This window comes from Cantharellus anzutake (genome assembly GCF_015039405.1).
Source record: "Cantharellus anzutake strain C23 chromosome Unknown EI90scaffold_21, whole genome shotgun sequence".
NCBI lineage: Eukaryota > Fungi > Basidiomycota > Agaricomycetes > Cantharellales > Hydnaceae > Cantharellus > Cantharellus anzutake.
Window position 1 is genome coordinate 957,609 of NW_024066971.1, and position 20,628 is coordinate 978,236.

Here is a 20,628-nt window from a genome sequence, read left to right on the forward strand (position 1 = left end):
ATGGCTCTCGTGTCTCCGAAAACTTTAGAGAAGAGAAAAAGCGCTGGTGGTTATGAGGGGAATCCTCGGCATGCAAAAAGACCACACATTGCAGCTCCGCAAGTCACGCCATCTGCGTCTGATTCGAGGGACGCGCAATATTGGATGGTGCAATGGTATGCTTTGCCTTAACTTTCAAATTCGGGCCTGAGGTTATTTTGCGCGTAACTACAGGCGAAAACCGCAGATGAAGAAAAACAAAACTTGGGAAGGTGGGTAAAGAGAGCAATGACAATGACGCGTCCTCGCTTACTTAAAATATAGGGGACGGCGTATTCATTATTCGTGAGGGTGCATGTGAGCTACAGAATCTTGACGGACAGAAGTGATTCGTCTTTGGCGATACTGCATCATTTGCGTGTAACTGTTGTTTACTTAGGATTGCTGGTGCACGTTCAAGCGGGATCGGAGCAGTTTCTCCTGGAGACGTCCTGAATTTAGCTGGGAAGGAGATCGAGATCGACTATCCAATTCCTCGTGAAGACTTCATTTCCGGGAAGTGTTTCGACGTTGGGGGTGCCGCGCCCGTTGGGTCCGCCGCATTGACCACTCCAAAGCCTTCCATGGGCGCTGCATCGTCGGCCTTCACGCCTTTCAAATCAATGATACCAAAGGTTTCTCTCAAGTCTAACCCACCTCCCATACCCAACCTGTCCCGCGCGGCAGACATGCCCCTTCAATCCCAGGCGACTCGCACGAATCATATGAAAGGAGCCCATGATTTGATACCAGGGGACCCAACTCAGGATGAAGAGACTCTATATTGGACCGTGCAATGGCGAAAACCTCAGACTCGCAAAAATAAGTCATGGGAAGGAGATGCATTCGTGTCACAGAAAGGTTGCATTGTGACCTTCATTGGAGACGATGGTGCAATGTGAGAAAATTGTCCATCTGCCGTATTTATGGTAATTAAGGCTATTGCAGACTTGGGAATATTTATAATGCTGGGAAGCTTAGAAATGGCACCGCTCTTTACATCGGTAATGTTCTCATTTGTGCCTTACGCTGTGCACACATTCTACTAATATACTCCTCCGCATAGCCGGGATGGAAATTGAGGTTGACGCGCGGATCCCCTGTTTGCCGTTCCAACCGCATCGACCCTTGCCAGCTGTGTCGATGTGCGAGGAAGAGACGGAAGAAACCGTGCAGCTTGTGAAGGCTACTTCGACCAAACCGAGATTTATTTCACCTATTAGCAAAGTGAACACACCGAAGACGACGAGTGGAGGCGTGGATGACATGGACTTTGTCAAGAGATTGCAACGAATGGCACACATTCCTTTTTATGGACCGTCTAAGAAATATAGTCAGCTGTAAGCAAATATGCCGCTGGTTGAAAGGCTGCTTGACTAACACCCAGTGCATGTGGCAGACACGATCCGAATGCCCCCGATGCCCTCGTCATGCCCAGACCTGACAAAGACCACGAAAAAAAGTACAACAAGAAGTAGGTTGGGGATGACATTGTTTCAATGTCTTGCTAATGACCATTTGATTGGTAGAGGAGCCGAAGTTGTCCCAGTCGTTGTTGATCCAATTATCGCCAAGAAATTGCGGCCACATCAACGGGAGGGAGTCATTTTCATGTACGAAAGTGTGATGGGGATGCGTAAGCATGACGGGCTAGGTTGTATTCTGGCGGATGAAATGTGTGTTTCGTTCAAATCTTCTGATATCCTACTAACTCGTGTACAGGGGTCTTGGGAAAACTATTCAAGTCAGCAAAATTGAATGTTTTAGGAAAGATGTGCTTACAGGAGTTTGAAGACCATCGCGCTGCTGTGGACTCTTCTGAGTGAGTTTATGATAAGGTGTATATATGGACCGCACACACTAAAAAGGCATAGAACAGAATCTATATGCTGGGCAAGGTCCAGTGGCGGGAAAAGCATTGATTGTTTGTCCCGTGTCGTTGCTTTCTGTAAGTCCTGGCTCTGAATGCCTACTGCATTACCTCACGATACGATGTAACGTAGAATTGGAAGAAGGGTGAGTATCACCTTTTGTCGTTGCACATCTCATGCTTACAGAGTCTCTCGAATCAGAGATTCATAAATGGTGAGTTATAGTGTGTTCGACGGGCCGAATTCACACTTGTTGACAGGCTTGGGAGAGATCGTATCGAAGTAATGCTAGGAGATAAAGACATAAGCGTCATCAAAGGTTTCCAGCGCAGGTGAGCCACCTTATCCTCACTTGACATCGCCAACGGTCTAACGAAACGGTAGTAAGCATCAAGTGCTGATCATCGGATATGAGAGGCTCCGCTCTGTAATGTGAGATATCTGAGACATCCGTTGCTGACTGTGATCGCTGACGAACCCGTCACCCAGAGAGGAGTTGGCGTACTGCCAGTAAGAAGACTCAACTAGTTTCTTATTTAGACATTAAAGTAAACCTTCCGACATCTAGTCCCCCTGTTGGACTGATTATTTGTGATGAAGGTATGCCTCTGCGTTACCAAGAGATACTCCTTGCTCAACTTCGTCCTGTGAGGTCATCGACTGAAATCTGCGGGTAGCAAAACGACCAAGATGTTCGACGTCCTCCGCGTCCCCAGGAGAATCATTCTGACTGGCACGCCAGTGCAGAATAATCTGGGGGAGTTTCACAGCATGGTGGGGGACCCTTTTCACTTATTCCCATAGAGTCAAATCTAAAACTTTCTAGGCCAACTTCGTAAACCCTGGCCTCTTGGGTATGTGGTCAAACAAACTAAGGGTCGAGACATTAACTGTGACCATAGACACCTATAAAACATTCAGTAAAATATACGAAATCCCTATTCTCCGAAGTCGGGCTCCAGATTGCTCGGAGAAAGAATATGAACTTGGGAGTGCTCGTGCGGAGCATGTAAGGTTTTGCTTTGTTATCACCCAGATTCTCATGCGAACGGATGTTTCCTAGCTTGCACAAATATCTCAATCCTTTGTGCTGCGACGTACTGCTGGGATTCTTAGTAACTATCTTCCACCTAAAAGTGAATAAGGTTCTACCTACATTCTGGTGTGTATCTGACAAATGTCTAGACGAGTATGTGGTGTTCGTCCGGCCCACGAAACTGCAGCTTGCGATGTTCAAGAAGATCCTCGTTCCCGAGAGACTTGACGATCTTATTATGACATCCACTGCAAACTCACTTGCCCTTATAGGCCGTCTGAAGCAGTTATGCAACAGCCCTTTGCTGTTACGGCATCGAACAGAGGAGAAAGAGGAGTTACAAACCACCGCTAACAATGCTATTAAGAACGCGCTCGCTTTGATATCTGAGTCTGCAAAACAAGATGATATGACTCTTAGTGGTAAGATGGCTTCCGAAGGAATCCCACGCCTTCTGACCCTTCTTGCAGGCAAAATGATGACTTTGCAAAAACTCCTGCGCATCCTACGAAGAGTCAGTGCTGTTGGTCGATTTTCCAAACGACCCTTCCTCACCCCAAGCTTTAGGATACCGACGAGAAAGTTGTAATCGTATCACACTACACTGCAACTCTAAACGTCATCGAGAAATTTTGTGTTCGTAAGAAGTATACGTTTTCCCGACTTGATGGGTTAGTGATTTTTTTTTTCATCTTGACGTCCAGACATTCCAAGTCTTTCAGGTCCACAAAGGTCGAACTTCGTCAGATGTACGTTGACAAGTTCAACAAGTCTCCCCAAGCGGAAAAGTGTATGCCGACTCCCTCCTTGGCACTGGTATTCTAATGACCCTTCCCAGTTGTCTTCTTGCTTAGTACCAAAGCAGGAGGCGTAGGGCTCAACCTCATCGGCGCATCCCGCCTCATCTTGGTCGACAGCGACTGGAATCCATCCCACGATCTGCAGGCCATGGCTCGGATTCATCGAGACGGACAAAAACGGCCGGTCTTCATCTACCGTCTCCTCACATGTGGAACAATAGATGAAAAAATATTCCAGCGTGCTGTGACGAAGATGGGTTTGAGCGAATCGTTGATGGGTGACACAAGTGGTGCCGATGGAGGGAAGGGATCGAAAGGAGATTCTTTCTCGCAAACCGAGGTTCGCTGCCTCAGCGGTAATAGCTCACTCACACTTATGAGTCCCCACAGCTGAAAGATTTGTTCACAATTCATCCTGCCGCCCGTTGTCACACCCATGAGCTTCTGGCATGTTCCTGTGTCTCTGGAACTTCGGACGGGGCCTTAGAGGAAACTGGAGAATCTGGAGGGCTTGTGGACGAAGTTGAGGATAAGATAGAAGATTCAGATGATGACGACGTGCTCACTGGATTTGTTCCTGCATCCCAGTACAAGCCGCCTAAGAATAAAATGGTGCGTCAATATCAAACGCGGAAATGACACATCTCAAGGCAGCCTCCATTAATTTAGTCTACCGATAAGAGTCAGGCTTTAGTTGCTCTTACGGAATGGACACACGTGAATGCCCTGAACCCCGCTGCACGGGAGTACATCCACGACAACGTTCTCCTGAAGGTTATTTATAGCCCTGACACCCCGCAAACTGGCGATGGCAGTCTCGGTGGGGAAACCCCAGGCACGTCATGCTCCTTATTGGATAGCCTTGACAGCGCAAACCTAGAAGATGATAGCGGAAGTGTGGCGTTCGTGTTTGAAAAGATCTCCAAGTCAGAAGCAATACCAGACACCTCTCCATGATGCTTGCGCCTATCTTTTGCTCTGTAATTGTAACTGCTAGACGGGTAGCATTGATAGATGGAAATAGCAATGCTGCCGACGATGGTCGTACATGGAGAGGGGAGACACAACAGCCCGACCCTAGTAGCATCGTTTGCAGGAACATAGACAAACCTGCTCGCGACGGAATCCAGTATATGAAAAAATAGAGAGGGGGTGCGATCTGCGCTTCGATATTCGTGTTCTAGCGAGGTCGTGAATGATTTGTAAACCTCAGCGGCGGAGCTCGTTAGGGACTAATTCAATAGAACCCATGTAACATTGAAAATTTGCAGTCGCACAACACACTAGTCAGGGGCCACGATGTGACCAGACACCTTTCGCCCACTTCATCTGCTAATTCGGCAAACACCAACCAGAGATAACCACTGATCGATCACCAAGAGGGTTTCACAGACGACCAATCGGACGGGTTCTATGACATGAGGCATCTCCTTCTGAGAATGACCATCCGCGCCCCAGAGGGACATGGAGTCGAGAGCAACAGCTCAGATCGGAAGTGAACCCAGCATTAGAGTCAAGGTGGCTAGGGGACGGGCCATAGTCACTCCTTCGCTGGCAATTGTTTGGGTATCTATAGATGTCGCCGACGTGATACGCGATAGGAGTGGCAAGTGGTGGCCACGACGCCAGACCCCCGATCGGTGAGGCCTGTCCAGTCGACTCTCGTTAGTCGATGTCTTTGCTGGATAAGGATGCCACTGGCAGTTCCAGCTATACACATTGCAACTTGCACCCCTGAAATTAGTGAGATGACGCTTGCTTTAGATGGTAGGTGGGGACCATAGCGATGATACACTGTCACAAATGATGTTGTGACGAGCAGCACTCGAAATTCTCCAAGAGTGAAGTATAGAGAGTCGCTGTGCGCCTATTCAGAAGCCTCAGGAGGCTAGAATATGCTATTTTTCACCTCGTTCATTCCAGGCAGATGAAGACCTGTTGACACAATCCTTGTTTTCAATGAGTGTTGGCGACGAGCTCTGAGTCCTTCGAAGTTTGCCCGTGAGCTCCGGATGTCCTTCCCAAACATTACTGCCGCTATCACTAGGACCAGGACTAGGCAACTCAACTCAGGCTCTCCTCATGAATGCCCTGAGCTATTATAGAGGCTGGTCACCTGCCTAGCCCTGGGCTAGGGCCGCACATCTACTTTAGTAGAGGCTGGGATCTGCCTAGGCCGCACACAGTAATGGGAAATGTGGGTCAGTGCTGTCCACCCCACGCCTCCTGTATTTGTGGAAAAACAAAAAGCTGGCGGTCCTGAAGGTGCAAAAGAAAAGAAGAGTGGGGGAATGGGAAACAAAGGACTAAGAGCAGGGATGGACAGGTCAAGCAGCCGGATCGAATGGCGCAGCTACTGAGAATGGTTACGTCCCAAGTCGACGGTCAGGTTTCTTCAACAGACGAGTCGGATTTTCTAAAACATGTATCAATCCGCATGTTGCTTCTGTTATTAGGTTAGTGCTCACATGCGCTGGATGGTCACTGAATATGTAGTCATATCGGGAACGCGAAGACATGCATGCAACCTTCATGCGCAGTATAGTTACATACCTGCAGTCACCGAGTCGTGGAGCCCAAGGCCGCCATGCCGCAGTTGTCGATGCTTTGCGATGGAGCTCGTGATCACAGAATCTAGGTCCAATCACAGCGTCATGGACACTCCTAGCCACACTGAACTATGTGCGGTAGAGTTAGCGATCGTTCGTAGTTATTTCTCTTACCAAACTGGGGAGGGAAAGTGTCCTCGTTGTCTCAGTTGTGGTCCTTAGTCCCAAACTGACTAATGCGAGTGAGGGAAAACACTGCTGTACTGCAACGTTGGTCGCGTAACAGTAATAGTCAAGGGGTGCCACAGACACTGATGTGGTATATATTGTGAGTATGGTCGTCGATCATGCATCCGTATGGTACATAGTACAAAGGACCAATAATTGAAGGGACAACTTTGTTCTATCGGGTAATGGCCAATGACTAACAGCGAAGTGCGATGAATCACACTACCCTGAATGTGTTCAGGATGAAAAGACCTCGCTGCTGGAGCGCCTAGATGAAAGAGAATGGGGAAGCCTAGCAGCTTGGTGATACGTTTGGTCCACCGTTGGTGGTGCTTGAATGTTCCTATTGCAGAGTTTTTCCAAGTCATAAACATGGGACCCGAGGTGAGAAATATAAGTGAGACTCACTCCAGTAATGTAGCGTCAGTGTTGGAAATCTCATCCATGAAACTGCTCATTCTTCGTTTTTTGAGCTCAGCAGGATCTATCCCAGGATAATCGTTCGCCACGTTACTGCGTTTCGACGTGGTTGGATCCGTTTCGTCCCGAATGATATACTCGTCAATTCCAATTTCAGCCATCGAGGGCACATCATTCAACTCTGTGAAAGATTTACTGCGGCCTTTGTGGGAACCGGGGCCGAAAGATGAGCGATGAGCGCGAGGGGGGACAGCAATGTTCTCTGGGAGAGTGGTGTCGATAGAGGCTGTGGCATCCAAAGACGCAGACATCCAAGGATTATTCTCTTTGGGAGCATCGTGACCGTCGTCCTGCTCGGTTCGACGGCGGAACCCAGGATTCACCGTCGTATCGGTCTGAAGCCGTCGTTGAATCGCAACCGGAGCAGTGAATATGAGCAACCCACCTGATCAACCATGGCAGCCTCCGTAAGGTACTCGCTCATTGATTTACGCCTAGCCACTGGTTGTGGCACATCATCGCTGTCACGACGAAGTGGTATATTCCCAATTTTTGGATCAGCAACCCCGCCATCTGACTCCTGCAATTCAGCTTGAAGCTCCCTAGTGACCTGCGCCATCGAGACAGTGGCACGTTCATCGCGATAATGTTCGTCCCTAAAGCCATACTTAGACTCCTTGGTAGCAATGAGAAGACCTTCGACAGTAGTAGTATCGGTTGCAGCTCTAGCGTCGAGCGAGTCTGCCATAACGGAAGAAGATCGATGGAACTTAGATGCAGGCGTGGCCGCTTCAGTTGTTGCACTTGGGGCGAATTCGCTATCGTAAGTCTCGAGGGATGGCTCTCCGATGGGAGTAAAGGCAAGAGAAAGGCGGCGAGTGGAGAAAGATGACGGCGCATCCTCAACGACCATGTGGGAGACGGACTGAGCCCGTGGAGGATTCTGCCAAAACCCCAACCGTGTTAGTAGGCACGACGCCCCCAAAACAGAGAGGGACTTACTACAATATTCTTGACGTTCGTGGCATCACTCTTACTAACATCAGTCAAACTCATCGCCATGCTCATGCGTCGGCTCTTCAGGCCACCGGCATCGCTCTCGTCGTCTTCGTTCTCAGGGAAGGCAGCGGAGTTTGGACCACTTCCAAACGGGTTTTCGAGCGAATCTAAGACATCTCTTCCCGTCATGAGCGGTTTGACATCGATTCCAGAGGTCATCCGAAGAGAAGCAAGAAATGCAGCGCGTGCGCCCAGCGGCGTTCCAGAACCCAAAGGTGATGGAGTCTTGGCGGAGCCGCTGCCTGCCACCGCACTTGACGGAACCGTTGGGAGCACCTCTTTACCTTGATTCAGAGGGCGGCCTGTGGAAGGAACCGCGGCGGCGACAAATGGGATCTCAGAGTATAAAGGAGCGATCCATTCCTCGAATCCATTGATTAGTCTCTCTTCAATGGCTTCGGATATCTTGGACTTGACGATGGCGCTGAGCCAAGAATTCCACACCTTCGTCAATGTACCTGGATCGGATTTCCACCAGAATGGAGGGTGACTTCTTGTTTCTCGTAAAAGTTGAGCTTTATCTTGGGCCGATTTTGATTATCCCCCGTAAAGCAAATCTCGAGTTCGAATGGGACGACAATGGATGCGATACCGGAATCTGCGAAGCCAAGCAAGCCATGCTTGGTAATTTCGTAAGTAGCATCGCTGATAGCGAGGCGTAATCCACGCAATACGACGCTGGACGGTGATTGATGACGCGCATTGATGCCTATGGGGGCGTAAGTGAATGCTACTTCCCGGGGCACGAGCTCCGAAAGATGGGGCTTCAAGGACCCGAAGGTGAACTTGAAATCATCAGTTTCGCTTGTGACGGAGTCAATTTCCCATTTTAGAGCACCATCTGCAGCAGCAAGCATCGCAACTGCTTTTTCACGAAGCGTGGTCGACTTGTTTTCCCATATGCGCTCCAGGCCCCGAGCAACACGAGCCACGCGGGCGTTTCCAATCAAAGCACTCCATAAGGATCCGAGTTCGGCTTGGAAAACTTCGATTGAGTTAGAGGTCTTGGGCTGCGATAGGAGGGACTTGATGTAAGCAGTAAATTCATCCAATTGTCCCAGTACATAGTGCGGAAGATAGACTGAAGACGAGCTCGCATGGAAACTTGGAGTGAACGCCGCAACATCGTGGGGAGCGTTAGAGTTGATACTGATGGCGGCTCTGCTCGCTCTGTCAAGAAGCGCAGAAAACTCTTTGAGGAGAGATAAGGATGCCACGAAGGCCCTTCGTAGATCGGTCGAAGAGCCAGTAAGAAAAGCGCACAGGTTTAGCGAGTGATCAAGTGTGTCTTCGATGTTTCGTGGTGTGCTGAATTGGTCGACGATGGATGGAGCGGCTCGGAGCCAGAGCCTTGCAGCCGAATCCAGAACCTTGAGAAGGCTGTAGACGTGATTGGGGGATGCGAGCAATGCATCGATTAAACCTGCAGAATTCACCCACGAGGGATCCCGGAGACTGAGGAGGCAATCGTTACATGACGTCATGTCACGCCGAGTCCGAGTCGTCGCACTCAGCGTCTGCATAAAATTGCGACTTACAAAGCGATGGCCCCAGGTAAACTAAGACTCGTAGTGGCGAGGTCCTGTAATTGTAATTCCAAGTCATCTATGAGGACGATGATACGAGCTCGTTCCACGCGAGGCAGATTGAAGCGATCAACGGATATGAGCCCTGATTACCGTGAGGACCATTAAGTTGGAACCCCACAACGAGATGAATGAGAAAAATGACTGACCGACAATGTCGCCAGACTTCCAGCCTTGCCCAAATGAAGACCATGCCTCAACGACAAGTCTATCCACTCCACTTTCCCACAATGTTTTTGCTGAGCTCGCAAACGATTTTTGAGCCTCGAGAGCCTTTTCTTCCTCTGTAAGTTCCCGACCCCCGGAGACGGCGTCATCACCAAATTCAGACCAAAGGCTTCCTCTCCGAGATGACGTCGGATCGCGAACACTTGACGGTCGTCTGGTGGATTCTGCGGCAAATGACGAATGGCGGCTGGATCTCGCAGAGCCGGACGGTGTTGCACCCAAACTAGATGCTCCATTACGGGTGATCTTCGCACTTGGTGCAGAAAAAGATGTTGCGTGCGTTTGATTACCCGTCACACTCTTGGATCGTGGTCGGACGCCGTACACAGAGGACGGCAAGGAGCCGCGAGATGTAGGCCCCATCAAGACGTTCTCTTTCTGACCACTGGATATGTTTTCCGCCCTGGATGTGCCCAGTGGCGATATCGGGGTAAGGGGCCTCAGAAATGAAGGCCGCTGCTTTCGGTTTGAATTGAGCATTGGTGAATCCTCAAAATTGAGAGAAAGTAATAATCAGAGATAGGTGACCCAGACACTTTCACTTGGGTGCTCACGATGATCTCAGTGAAACAGAGGCCACACAGTGTGGACGAGATTGTTGGGGAGTAAAACACTCAGATTCAATATGTACCGGAGTTAGCCGAATTCGTTGCATTCAGCCGCAATCTCCTTCTGCGTTCCGGTTTGAACGTCCTTCCAGATCACATTAACTTTTGTGGAATCTACCTGCAGAAATTGATGGACACCGCCTATCGCGGCAAGAGTCCTCTACCTTCTCTCACTTTCAGAGACTGGGTACCGATGGAATTTTGGGGGGATGGGGTTAGGGTTTATTGGCACCCCAAAAATTATCAGTAATGTATAGAGAAAGTAATTTAGGGCAGGAGAGGCTATACAACTTAGACGGTCAGGAACCTCTTCTGGGAAGTGTGAACTCCGTCAATGTAGAGTTTGCTCACGATTTAGGATCCATGTAGTGCAAGCGGTGGAATCGGCAGAGCAATTAATTTTTTATTTTCTCCAAATTCCGGACAACGCTAATGCGATCGGGGTAATATGTGTTCTGCGGGTGGGTACGGGATTTGCAGGACATTAGCATCGAGGGGATTCATTTGTCGAGCGAAAATTCGCAAGGGTTTGGCGGGAATGAAGCATTCACGAGCGCGATTGAAATTCACACGGATTCTGAAATTCATTCTTCATCGATGGCGATGTCAATTGATTCCTTTAGGCAGTATATTGGGGAGCCCTTAGGCCGTCGCTCTCGCTGGGCTTACTGTACAAAGTTTAAACCGGCAAGGACGGAATGAGAGTGATTGTAGACATTGAGTTGCAATCCATTTGCCAATTCCTTCACGTGCTGTCACATTTGACAGAACGCTCCGACTATCTCAAGTCGCCTAACTGCAGCAGTGTTGTGAAAGTACAAATAACACCTTCCAGACCTGTAGACCCATCGACTCATCAACTCCCCTTTGATTCAAACACCACACCTACTTCCTAAGATGATCTTCACTTCAAACGTCCAGCTTCCGCCGGGAGTCCTCCGAGATGACTTGACCATCCCCCAGTTTATCCTGGACAGTCAGCACCCCCTTCGACCTCAGCGAGGGAACAATAGGCCATGGTTGATCGACGTGAGTGTCACAAAATCAGCTTTCGATAATTCAACTAACGAACATACCCTATCGCCTTCCGGTCAGTACCCAACAGGACGGCAATACGACGCTGAGGAGGTACGCAATCGCGTGTTTGGGCTTTCCAACTCGTTGTACAACGCTTATGGCATAAGTGAGTCGATTTCGCACACCGGTCGTCCATAGTCATTATCAACTATTCAATTTAGGGGAAAATGATGTTGGTGAGTGGACAGCAGCTGACAGTCGCCGAATACCGACCTGAACAAGGCACTCTCCTCAGTCATCATATTCAGCCCCAATGATATTGGTAGGCTGCACTTACTCTCCGTCGGGATGGGTTCACCCTAATTCTCGTGTTAGATTTCCCCATCGCAGTATGGGCTGTTCACCGTGTAGGCGCAATCGCCTCGTAGGTCACCTCCAATCCATGTCAACTTGGTCCACCCTCAGACACGTGTGTTGTTCCTATAGGTGCTCTAACCCCGCCTACACCGAGTTCGAACTCGCTCATCAAGTCAACGAAACCAAAGCAAGTTTGATAATAACTCACCCAGGGTGCTTTGCCGCGACGAAGGCCGCCGCAGCCAAATTTAATTTCCCCCTCGATCGTATCGTCGTCATTTCTCCACCTTCACGACCGTTCCACACTGAATCCCATGAGTTCCGATCGTTGAAGCTTTCACCATCAGAATACACCATTGACAACTTCGTTACTCTCGATGCACTGATCGACAAAGGATTGACGGAGTACAACGTTGAAGGGAAAGTTTTCCCTGAAAGGAGGCTTGCTAAAGGCGAGGCAAAGACGAAACTTGCGTTCTTAAGTTTCTCCAGCGGTACCACTGGTAAACCCAAGGTACAAACAAGTTTCCCCCCGCCCAACGACTTCTGGGTCATTCTAACAACACTTCCATTTTCAGGCAGTGGCGATCTCTCATTATTCTCTTATTTCGAACGTGATTATGACCGCAACCTATTTACGCATCAATGACCCAACCTTCCCTTGGGAAGATCGTCGCATGCGCGATGGTGATGTCAGTTTAGGCGTATTGCCGATGTTCCGTGAGTTGGAGGTGTTCGCATCACTCCGCTTTGTTCAACTTATACCTATCTGTCACTAGATATATATGGTCTCGTGGTCGTGGTATGTCACTTTACAAAGATTCTGAGCCTGCGAGCATTCGCTGACCCCGGACGGGCTCTAAGTTACATTACAATATCTTCTTTGGAGTTAGTACCAGCCTTACCCATTTCTGGACTAATCATTGACAGCCTAACTGCCGCTTCCTTCTTAGCTTCCCTTGGTCGTTTTGCCCAAATACACATTTACTGATTTTCTGACGAGCATCGTCAAGTACCGAATTACTCATTTATGGTAAGGAAAGATCCCCACCTTCTTCTATTAGTTTTGGTCATTTATCGTCCTTACCGCCCGCAGGATCGTTCCTCCACAGATGGTCTCACTCGTCAAGAGTCCAGAAACGAAGAAGTACAGCCTCAGACACGTCCGCATGGTCATGGGGGGCGCTGCGCCCATCTCAAATGACGTTGAAGCTAAACTCCGTAAAATTCTCCCTAACGCTAACGTTGGACAGGCTTACGGAATGACTGAGACCCCTGCTACGATTACTATGTGGCCTCTTGAGCAAAATAAAGGAGGTACCCCCGGGAGTGCTGGCCGACTCCTTCCAGGATTGAAAGCAAAAGTGGTCAAATCAGATGGGACGCTCGCTGGCTATGGTGAGCCCGGTGAGCTGGTTGTTCACGGACCATCTATGGCTTTGAGATACGAAAACAACCCGAAAGCGTAAGCTAATTATCCGTTATCCACGAACGATCCGGAGTTAAACTGTTTCGTTCTGAAGTTCTGCTGAAACTTTCGTTGACGGATGGGTGCACACGGGAGACGAGGTCCTCTTCCATGAGAACGGTGACATGTTCATTGTCGATCGCATCAAGGTTTGTGTTTCGCGACATTGAATCCCACTCCGATTGCTCACTGTTTCTGCTCCACCCCTCCCGGATGATGCACGCATGATGCAAATTCCAGGAAATCATCAAGGTTAAAGGGTTCCAAGTGGCTCCAGCCGAGCTGGAGGGTCATCTCCTTTCACACCCCGCCGTTTCTGATGCGGGCGTTATCGGGTACCCAGACGAGTACTCCGGTGAGCTCCCTATGGCATTCGTCGTCCTCCATTCTTCGGCTGCAAGACGGGCGCTGCGCACCCCACGAGATACCGAGCGGTACAAGAAAGAAATTGCCAAGCACGTATCAGATCATAAAGTCAGGTACAAGTGGTTAGATGGTGGAATCGAATTCGTTCGCACCATTCCGAAGAACCCGTCTGGCAAAATTTTGGTGAGCGACTTGGGGGGTAAAAACTTGTACGCATCTTATATTACTGAATTTTTTTTTTTCATCCTCGATGTAGCGTCGTGTGCTGCGGGACCAGGCGAAGGCTATCAAGGAGAAGAACAAAGCCCAGCCGACTGTTAATCCTAAACTGTGATGAGCCTCGGGTATACCATACTTTCCAGCCCCATCGAAGGTCGGAGTGAAAAATATATTGGTGAACTTAAACTTAGGGCGTTCCAGCTGCTCTTCCGCACCTTTTTAATTGTACTATAGTTCGGCTATGCTACCTATATATCTGGTTAGGAATTCATGATGGTTTCATCATTCGAGAATCCGATGCGCCCGTAGAATCACGAAGTATGATTATTGGTGCGAAGACTACGGGACGCAGAGATTCGCGAATGGATGATCCCGACAATGTACGTGGGACAGGCAGGACTTTCAATAGATGCCGATTTTTCTTCGCTCGGACGCTGACCTTGATTTGTGTCCACATTAGTGAGAAGTAGGATTTCATCCTCTTCTGAGGATGCTCAGACGTGAAGTGCAAATAACGGCCCCAACTGTGAACGTGGCATTTAGGGGAAAGAACTGCAAGAATTAGCTTGAATCACCGCAAGCCAGGTAACGAGGCCCCTCAGTTAGAGAATATGGACTGACTTTGCGTCGTCTATACCGGTTGTACCTGATGTAGCAGGCTGCTCATCGCATTGGCGTCATGATATTGATGATGGAATCGGAATGAGACGCGTGACGTTGTCATTGTCACAGCTTGATCAAGGCCTAACCTCGCGCTTCTGAGCCGTCATAATAAAGGCTGGTAACCTGCCTATCTCGCTCCGCCCTTTAGCCTATTTTCCATGTCTAAACGCTGGCAACTTCCACCTCCTCCTGGAGAAAACAGCAGAGGGGAAGCCCAGACAAACCTTCGAGAGAGAATTCTTAATAATCCGATTGCGGTCATGCTAAGTTGGAGGAGACAGTGGCATAATATATCCGAAACTGCATGGCTTTTTCTTCGGGACATTTGTGAACGAGTTGCGGCCGCCAACGAGGAAGGAAGGAGAGATTCAACGGCAGAGAAGGTTGTGATGAAATTGCGAACTGCAGGCTATCTCAATCTTCTCATTGACATTCTGAATGATTGTTCGCCAGGGTCAGCATATACGGAGGTAAGGAATTATGCTTGATGCGGGCGCCCGATCTTCCCTTACCATGGCGCTTCCTCGAAGAAATCTCCTCAATGGTTATTTCCCTTCTACGCGCTTATGACCTATCTTCGCTGCATAGCATCTCCCCATCCGTTCAGCGAGGCAGAAGTAGACAATGACTTGCCAAAGTTCAAGCAGCCCTTATCCACATTGCTCCGAATGTTAGAGAAGTGTGAGGGGATGCATTTCATTGATATGGAGCCGATCGCGTTCCATCTGATTTACTGTCTTGACATATTTCACCATCTAATCGGACTAGGACAGTGAGTCCCGGATAGTGACTCTGATGTCTTGATGCCTCATTCTTGCCTTCTAGAGTCGATTGGAAACCTCAGGAGTGGCTTCGAATCACCAAACTGGCCATGATCGTTTGGGGGATGGAGTGCAGAATGGTTGCTTACAGAAGCATTGATGCGTACGGGCCCGCCATCCGTCTCCTTTCTCAAGGGATGAATGCGCTTCAGGACGAGTACCACAGCGTCGGAGATGTCACTGACAAAGTGAAGAGTGCGCTATTCCTAGAGGCTCATCGGGACTTCATCAAAGACATCCGAACCAAGGCATCTCCCCAACGGCGCGATATGTTGCTTCAGGATGAGATGGCTTTGCTCGTGATGGCTGCGATGCTGGATGACACGCAAGAATTCTCGAAGCACTTGCTTTCTGGTGATACTGGTGATCACGTTCCCGAGTTCTTGCGATACATACAGACCCTTGACGTCAAAGAACTCAACTCGGCGAAGGATATTCGCCACATTGCGCCTGCGTTCGTGATTACCGTGCTTCTGAGGCCGGCAGCCCCTTGTCCTCCGCGCTATGCATCCCCAATCATAAAGGCAGGACTTGTGGAGTGGTTGGCGCAATACACTGTTCATATCGCCGAGATCGGTATTCGAGACGATGTGAGAGATTGGAGACTCATTGCCGGTAGGTGTTAGCGATTCAACACTACGCTTCACATAAAGCGCAAATTTAACCCCATCTTACTTAGAGGTATTGACTCAAATTCAACTCTGGGCTCGGCAGAAGGCAGCCATCCATCAAGAGGTGATCGTACCAGTACTGGAGCAGTGGGAGCGGTTCTTTGAATACGCCAGGGAGAACAAGCTGAACAAAGGCGACGGTCGTCTTGTCATTGAACAGTGTAGTAAGCATGCGAGAGAATGGGATGCTTTCGCCAGAGACCCGGCAGTCGTTGCAAAAGCTCGGGATCCTCCTATATGCGACCGACATTTGTGTGCCAAGCATTGTTCTGATATTGGGAGGGAACTGGAGAGGTGTTCCAGGTGCAAAAAGGTGAATTATTGTGATCGCAAATGCCAAACCGCGTGAGTGGTGCGAGCCATTACTGTTCTGGTATATTGAGCTCACTGTCATTGCAGCGACTGGAGAGCGAGACACAAAAAAATTTGTACCGCAGCAGAGGCTAAGGGATCATAAACAGCATATCGAACGGCGCTTAGCGGACCAGGGGCAGTGGTGTGGCGTTTACACCCCAAGGTCTTATGACTATGTTCGGAGCAGTGAAAGCTCTCGAGATGGCGCCTATGATGGAGGTAGCGTGTCGAAGGTTATGTCAAGATGATGTACACCATACGCTCGACACTCGCATCACAGAGTGTCAAACGATGTGAATTACACTGCTTACAGGAAGATCTAGGAATATAATGCACAGATCACACACGAATTGCTCTGACGCTCCTACCATATGCACATGCAATCCATTCTGTTTGAGTGCCTCCCTTACCTGTGTATGGCCTCCCTGCTGCGTCAAGTCCCACAAGTGGTGGGGACCAGACCATGTTATTGATTTCGCTGGGGCTGAAAAACGCTAGCGCTGGATCCGTTACACTACGAGTGGGAACATTCTGCGAAGATTCCGGATGAGGTGACCGAGATGAAGGAGTCGGTCGAGATGGAAGGACTCCGGTGCTGGACAAATCCCAGATAAGTAATTGACAATCATCAGCTGAATGAAAATCAGTTTTACAAGTTAATAATAAATCGCGTCATCAAACATACAAGCAGAGGCTATCAAGCCATTTTCTATTGCACTCCATCCTACTGCGTTTACATTTGCCAAGTGTGCTCTCATCTCAACAACAGGTCGACCCGGGCTCCTCATATCCAGAATTTGTACATCAGGAGATTCGGCATGAAAGGTAGAAAGGAAATTGGCATCCAAAGGGTTGAAAGCGATTCTCAGAAGGGGTTGTGTCGGCCCTCGAGTCATGGGCGCGTTGGGCGTTTGACTGGGGCGTCCTGGCGTCGTCGGCGGTTTCGCGACTGGCTTCGCTGGCGTCTCATACAAAATCGTAGAATGATCAAGGCTCCTCAGGTCGAAAGCGCGGAGCGAGCCATCAGCCCCGACTGAGACGAAAGAATCTACAGAACCTGGAATCCATGCTACATCGTACACCTCTCGATCATGAGCGATCAACTGAGTGACAGCGTTTGAAGCGGAGAGGTCCCAGACTGTACACGTGGTGTCTATTGATGAGGTCACCACAAGGTGAGGGCTGATGGTATTCCAGGAGAACGATGTGAGGGGTGCAGTAATGGGGTTTGGATTTTTCGTCTAAAGAGGAATGCACGACTTCAATAACAAATAATCCGTGTCCCAGGCTTAGTACGTACGCTAGAAAGTGCGACTTTTTGTTGGACTTTCCCGATAGAAGCGGTGGTGCTTCGCCCAACATACGAACTCATCTGTTTCCCTTCATGCTCTGTGAACTCCCATATCCGCAGTGCATCTCCCGTGCTAGTGAGGAGTTCTGAAGAGACATCCTTCCATGGTTCTCTAAATGCGCTGGAGGGTTCCCAGCCGATCTTCGTTATAGGGTAGCCATGTAACGCGTCTGCGAGAACCACAAAGTCCGATTTGCCTTCCGGCGCGTTAGATGGTGTCGAAGAAGCATAAGGGTCATCGGGTATAATTTCCTGCAAAGGGGATTCGTCTGGAAGCCCTATTATCTGTACGCGATTTCTAAAGTCTTCCGAAAACGTGCCAAGTGCGAGTCGGAAGTTGGAACGAGGGAGGTGCGAGGATGGCCCAGCACCAGGAGTTTTTGCCCAATCAAGCGCATAGATCGGTACTGATAGGAAGGATGAGTCTCAGGTAAGTTGCATGTTCCTGCACCTCCGAGGTTGTGCGTACGCGGGGATTCATAGTTCAAGATGCTCATTCTGGCTGAGGTTTACATTGCGGCGAGTGCCGATCAAAACAAACCACCATTTCGTTCAATGTGCGATTCATCATCAAAGTGATGTTCTGCTGGCTGGACGATGAACTTTTCCAGCTTAGAATCTGGCCATAACAACGTGACCGGGCTTCGAAGTTCGTGTAGCCCACTATCGGTTATCTCGGCATAGTACCGCTCTCAGCTGCTACTGCTATTCTGACGTGTCATTTCGCGTCACCTGCCGGCAGTATCATCATAGTCGCTGTAACGAGGGAGTGCACGTTACATGTCGAGAGGTTACATTCTGTCTTTGAGTTGTGGCGTCTTCTCTGATGTAATGGGTCCTTCTTCAGGATTACATCCTGCCGCTACGGGGTCAGAGTGACATCCTCGTTTCGATCCCATGCTGAGACCTCCAAATAGAGTGCTGGCAGTATAACGACATTTTCCACTAGCTTTACTGGGATCGTTCCCCCGTGAAACTTTCCACTGCTAATGGCACTACCATATGTTCACTTTATCGTCCGTGGCTTTGTGGAAACACTATTACCTTTGGGACAGGCCTCTTAGGCGATTCAATCCCCTCCACTGCTCAATCTCTGGGGCCTTAATATACCTGATAGAGAGCTTTGCTGCCCGCCATATGGAGTTGCACTAGAGGATAGTTGGCACAAGGGAAGCCCGGGTGCAACTAAGGGCAATCAGGCTCACCTACTTCCCTACCAAAATTATCTGTGTTGGTACTTGGGAAGCTACCCTTCGACTTCCGAATCATTCTCCAATGACATTTTTACATTCCTTGCCTCTAGCCTGATTGGGGTGTCTGTCCATGTGACGGACAGTCCCCAAGACTGAAGTGTCACAGAGTACCAACCAAAGTTCATTGTATTATTCGTCGCACTTCCTGCCCTAGGCGCTGTGAGGGTAACTCGTGATCTGATTCCCGGTCTCACTGTCGCTATGGAAGCAGAACAGTGGGTATAATCGTATCACCTAGGATAAGCTCGCTTCTGAAAATCCGTTGCATGCTTTCTATGCACAGCTTGTCACTTTGTCACCCTGGCTAATTTCTTAGAGGCGGCTCACGTTTCAGTCAAATGTAAGGGTTGATTGTCAGAGCTCGGTATCCCCCACTACGTTAACCACCCTAGAGTTACAGTCCAGTGTTCGCTGTTGGGCCTCGCCCTAACTTTACCTCTGTCTGCAAATGGTAGCCGATTCGTCCGATGTCACCGGAGAACATCTTCACGAATTGTGCTGGTGGCACTTTGTTTCCTATATTTGCGTAAGCTACTCGTCAATTAACTTCTCTTGGCGAATCGGTCCGGAAAATCCCCTTATCAACGTAGGGCCAACAATGTCAACCATGAACCCAAGTCTTCAAGCTTCAAATGTAATTGGAGTTACTACGGTTACATTGCGTAGTGCCTAACTCGTTCAACTACATAACTGGCGAGAAGCTCAGTTCATTAACGATGCTCCTGTCCCATGAGCAGCTTCCATTTGATCATGGCTTTTGGGGTCCAGGCCTAAGGAGCTTTTCTCAACGCACGTGATGTCACAAGTCTAAGTCTTCGGTAGATCGCTGTGGCCGTTTCATTTGAACGATTGGTTTCTGTCTGTTCACCAAATCGCCGTGGCAAGCATTTTACTATACCACATCCAGGGGGGGGGGGGAGGGGCATCACACCGGATGGAAGTCGTCTTCATGTGGACGGTCCTGTGGTCTTCTTGCGACTTTCCAAGATGTCCCATGCACAGGATTAACCACCGCTTTAGCGATGTATCCCCATACCCCCATGGACTTAGCAAATTTAGCTTAAGCTTAAATTAATATCGTAAGGCGCTCTTTCTCCTTCATGATGTCTTAGTCATCCGCCTCGTTGATTCGGGTCATACGGGAGCAAGCACGCCGAGATAGCTTGGACCTGCGGTCTCCTAATGTCAACGCACAGCGTGGTGCCACTCAGAGGTGGGTGCTAATGCCAAATTTTCTGCACTTTTTTTTTTGCTGTACGTATGCCAAACTGATCTCAGTGGCCAAAATGAGTCTATGAAAACATTTCCAATGGTAACGCCTTTCCGGGATCCTCTCAATGGATCGCTTAGAAAAGTAATTCGGACGGAAGGACATCATGGAATTCAGGAGCGTCCCAAATGCGTGGGACCAACACAGGTGGCACTATCTCCGCAAGTTTCAAATGTCATCTTCCCAGTCGTCAACGCTCTAAGAAGGGATGGCCTGTTGAGCAACTTTCGTAACCACCGCTGTCCCAATGCAACCATCGCTCCAACCTCGCCCTCATTTCCGGGATCAGAGCTCTCGGTCCGGAGAATGCCGTTTCCGAATACGGGGGGGGGCGCTTTGATACCACCTGAATGGGGAGAAGGCGGGGGGAAGAATATTGTCCGTCGACCGCGCTTCAACTTATCGGCGGCAAGAA

General features: G+C 49.3%; 6 protein-coding genes across 6 annotated transcripts; 2 read left to right on the plus strand and 4 right to left on the minus strand.

The window, feature by feature from the left end:
- EI90DRAFT_3123159 (SNF2 family N-terminal domain-containing protein) lies at positions 1 to 4,682 on the plus strand (the record flags this gene model as incomplete). The annotated part of the gene is made up of 28 exons (XM_039063582.1): positions 1 to 155; positions 214 to 251; positions 304 to 364; positions 419 to 916; positions 967 to 1,022; positions 1,085 to 1,358; positions 1,418 to 1,492; positions 1,548 to 1,694; positions 1,741 to 1,762; positions 1,813 to 1,840; positions 1,893 to 1,966; positions 2,022 to 2,034; positions 2,091 to 2,103; positions 2,150 to 2,221; positions 2,274 to 2,321; positions 2,379 to 2,399; positions 2,458 to 2,489; positions 2,542 to 2,663; positions 2,716 to 2,743; positions 2,792 to 2,898; positions 2,953 to 3,025; positions 3,075 to 3,347; positions 3,396 to 3,439; positions 3,493 to 3,596; positions 3,648 to 3,715; positions 3,764 to 4,065; positions 4,116 to 4,337; positions 4,395 to 4,682. The coding sequence occupies 28 exons, from the start codon at positions 1 to 3 to the stop codon at positions 4,680 to 4,682; spliced, it is 3,258 nt and encodes a 1,085-aa protein (XP_038916644.1).
- Positions 4,683 to 6,643: 1,961 nt separating this feature from the next.
- On the minus strand, positions 6,644 to 8,285 carry EI90DRAFT_924685 (uncharacterized protein). Its single transcript, XM_039068248.1, has 4 exons — positions 7,928 to 8,285; positions 7,368 to 7,865; positions 6,911 to 7,272; positions 6,644 to 6,845 (listed from the first exon to the last, which is right to left on the minus strand). The coding sequence occupies exons 1-4, from the start codon at positions 8,138 to 8,140 to the stop codon at positions 6,740 to 6,742; spliced, it is 1,179 nt and encodes a 392-aa protein (XP_038916645.1). The 5' UTR covers positions 8,141 to 8,285; the 3' UTR covers positions 6,644 to 6,739.
- EI90DRAFT_924607 (uncharacterized protein) lies at positions 8,286 to 10,443 on the minus strand. Its single transcript, XM_039068247.1, has 4 exons — positions 10,350 to 10,443; positions 9,717 to 10,284; positions 9,520 to 9,652; positions 8,286 to 9,436 (listed from the first exon to the last, which is right to left on the minus strand). Exons 2-4 carry the CDS (start codon positions 10,273 to 10,275, stop codon positions 8,431 to 8,433), a joined length of 1,698 nt encoding a protein of 565 aa, XP_038916646.1. The 5' UTR covers positions 10,276 to 10,284; positions 10,350 to 10,443; the 3' UTR covers positions 8,286 to 8,430.
- A 564-nt stretch (positions 10,444 to 11,007) lies between these two features.
- EI90DRAFT_3154451 (amp dependent CoA ligase) lies at positions 11,008 to 14,355 on the plus strand. Its single transcript, XM_039065929.1, has 14 exons — positions 11,008 to 11,432; positions 11,499 to 11,586; positions 11,642 to 11,656; positions 11,716 to 11,742; positions 11,796 to 11,844; positions 11,907 to 12,291; positions 12,356 to 12,497; positions 12,557 to 12,579; positions 12,642 to 12,665; positions 12,731 to 12,810; positions 12,874 to 13,242; positions 13,301 to 13,394; positions 13,486 to 13,794; positions 13,868 to 14,355. The coding sequence occupies exons 1-14, from the start codon at positions 11,301 to 11,303 to the stop codon at positions 13,943 to 13,945; spliced, it is 1,815 nt and encodes a 604-aa protein (XP_038916647.1). The 5' UTR covers positions 11,008 to 11,300; the 3' UTR covers positions 13,946 to 14,355.
- Positions 14,356 to 15,038: 683 nt separating this feature from the next.
- On the minus strand, positions 15,039 to 16,414 carry EI90DRAFT_3056554 (uncharacterized protein). The gene is made up of 4 exons (XM_039060238.1): positions 16,385 to 16,414; positions 15,994 to 16,330; positions 15,319 to 15,929; positions 15,039 to 15,265 (listed from the first exon to the last, which is right to left on the minus strand). The coding sequence occupies exons 2-3, from the start codon at positions 16,248 to 16,250 to the stop codon at positions 15,521 to 15,523; spliced, it is 666 nt and encodes a 221-aa protein (XP_038916648.1). The 5' UTR covers positions 16,251 to 16,330; positions 16,385 to 16,414; the 3' UTR covers positions 15,039 to 15,265; positions 15,319 to 15,520.
- Positions 16,255 to 18,187, minus strand: EI90DRAFT_3280755 (WD40-repeat-containing domain protein; the record flags this gene model as incomplete). The annotated part of the gene is made up of 4 exons (XM_039066779.1): positions 16,255 to 16,971; positions 17,025 to 17,580; positions 17,640 to 18,097; positions 18,160 to 18,187. The coding sequence occupies 4 exons, from the start codon at positions 18,185 to 18,187 to the stop codon at positions 16,679 to 16,681; spliced, it is 1,335 nt and encodes a 444-aa protein (XP_038916649.1). The 3' UTR covers positions 16,255 to 16,678.
- Between the last annotated feature and the right edge of the window lie 2,441 nt (positions 18,188 to 20,628).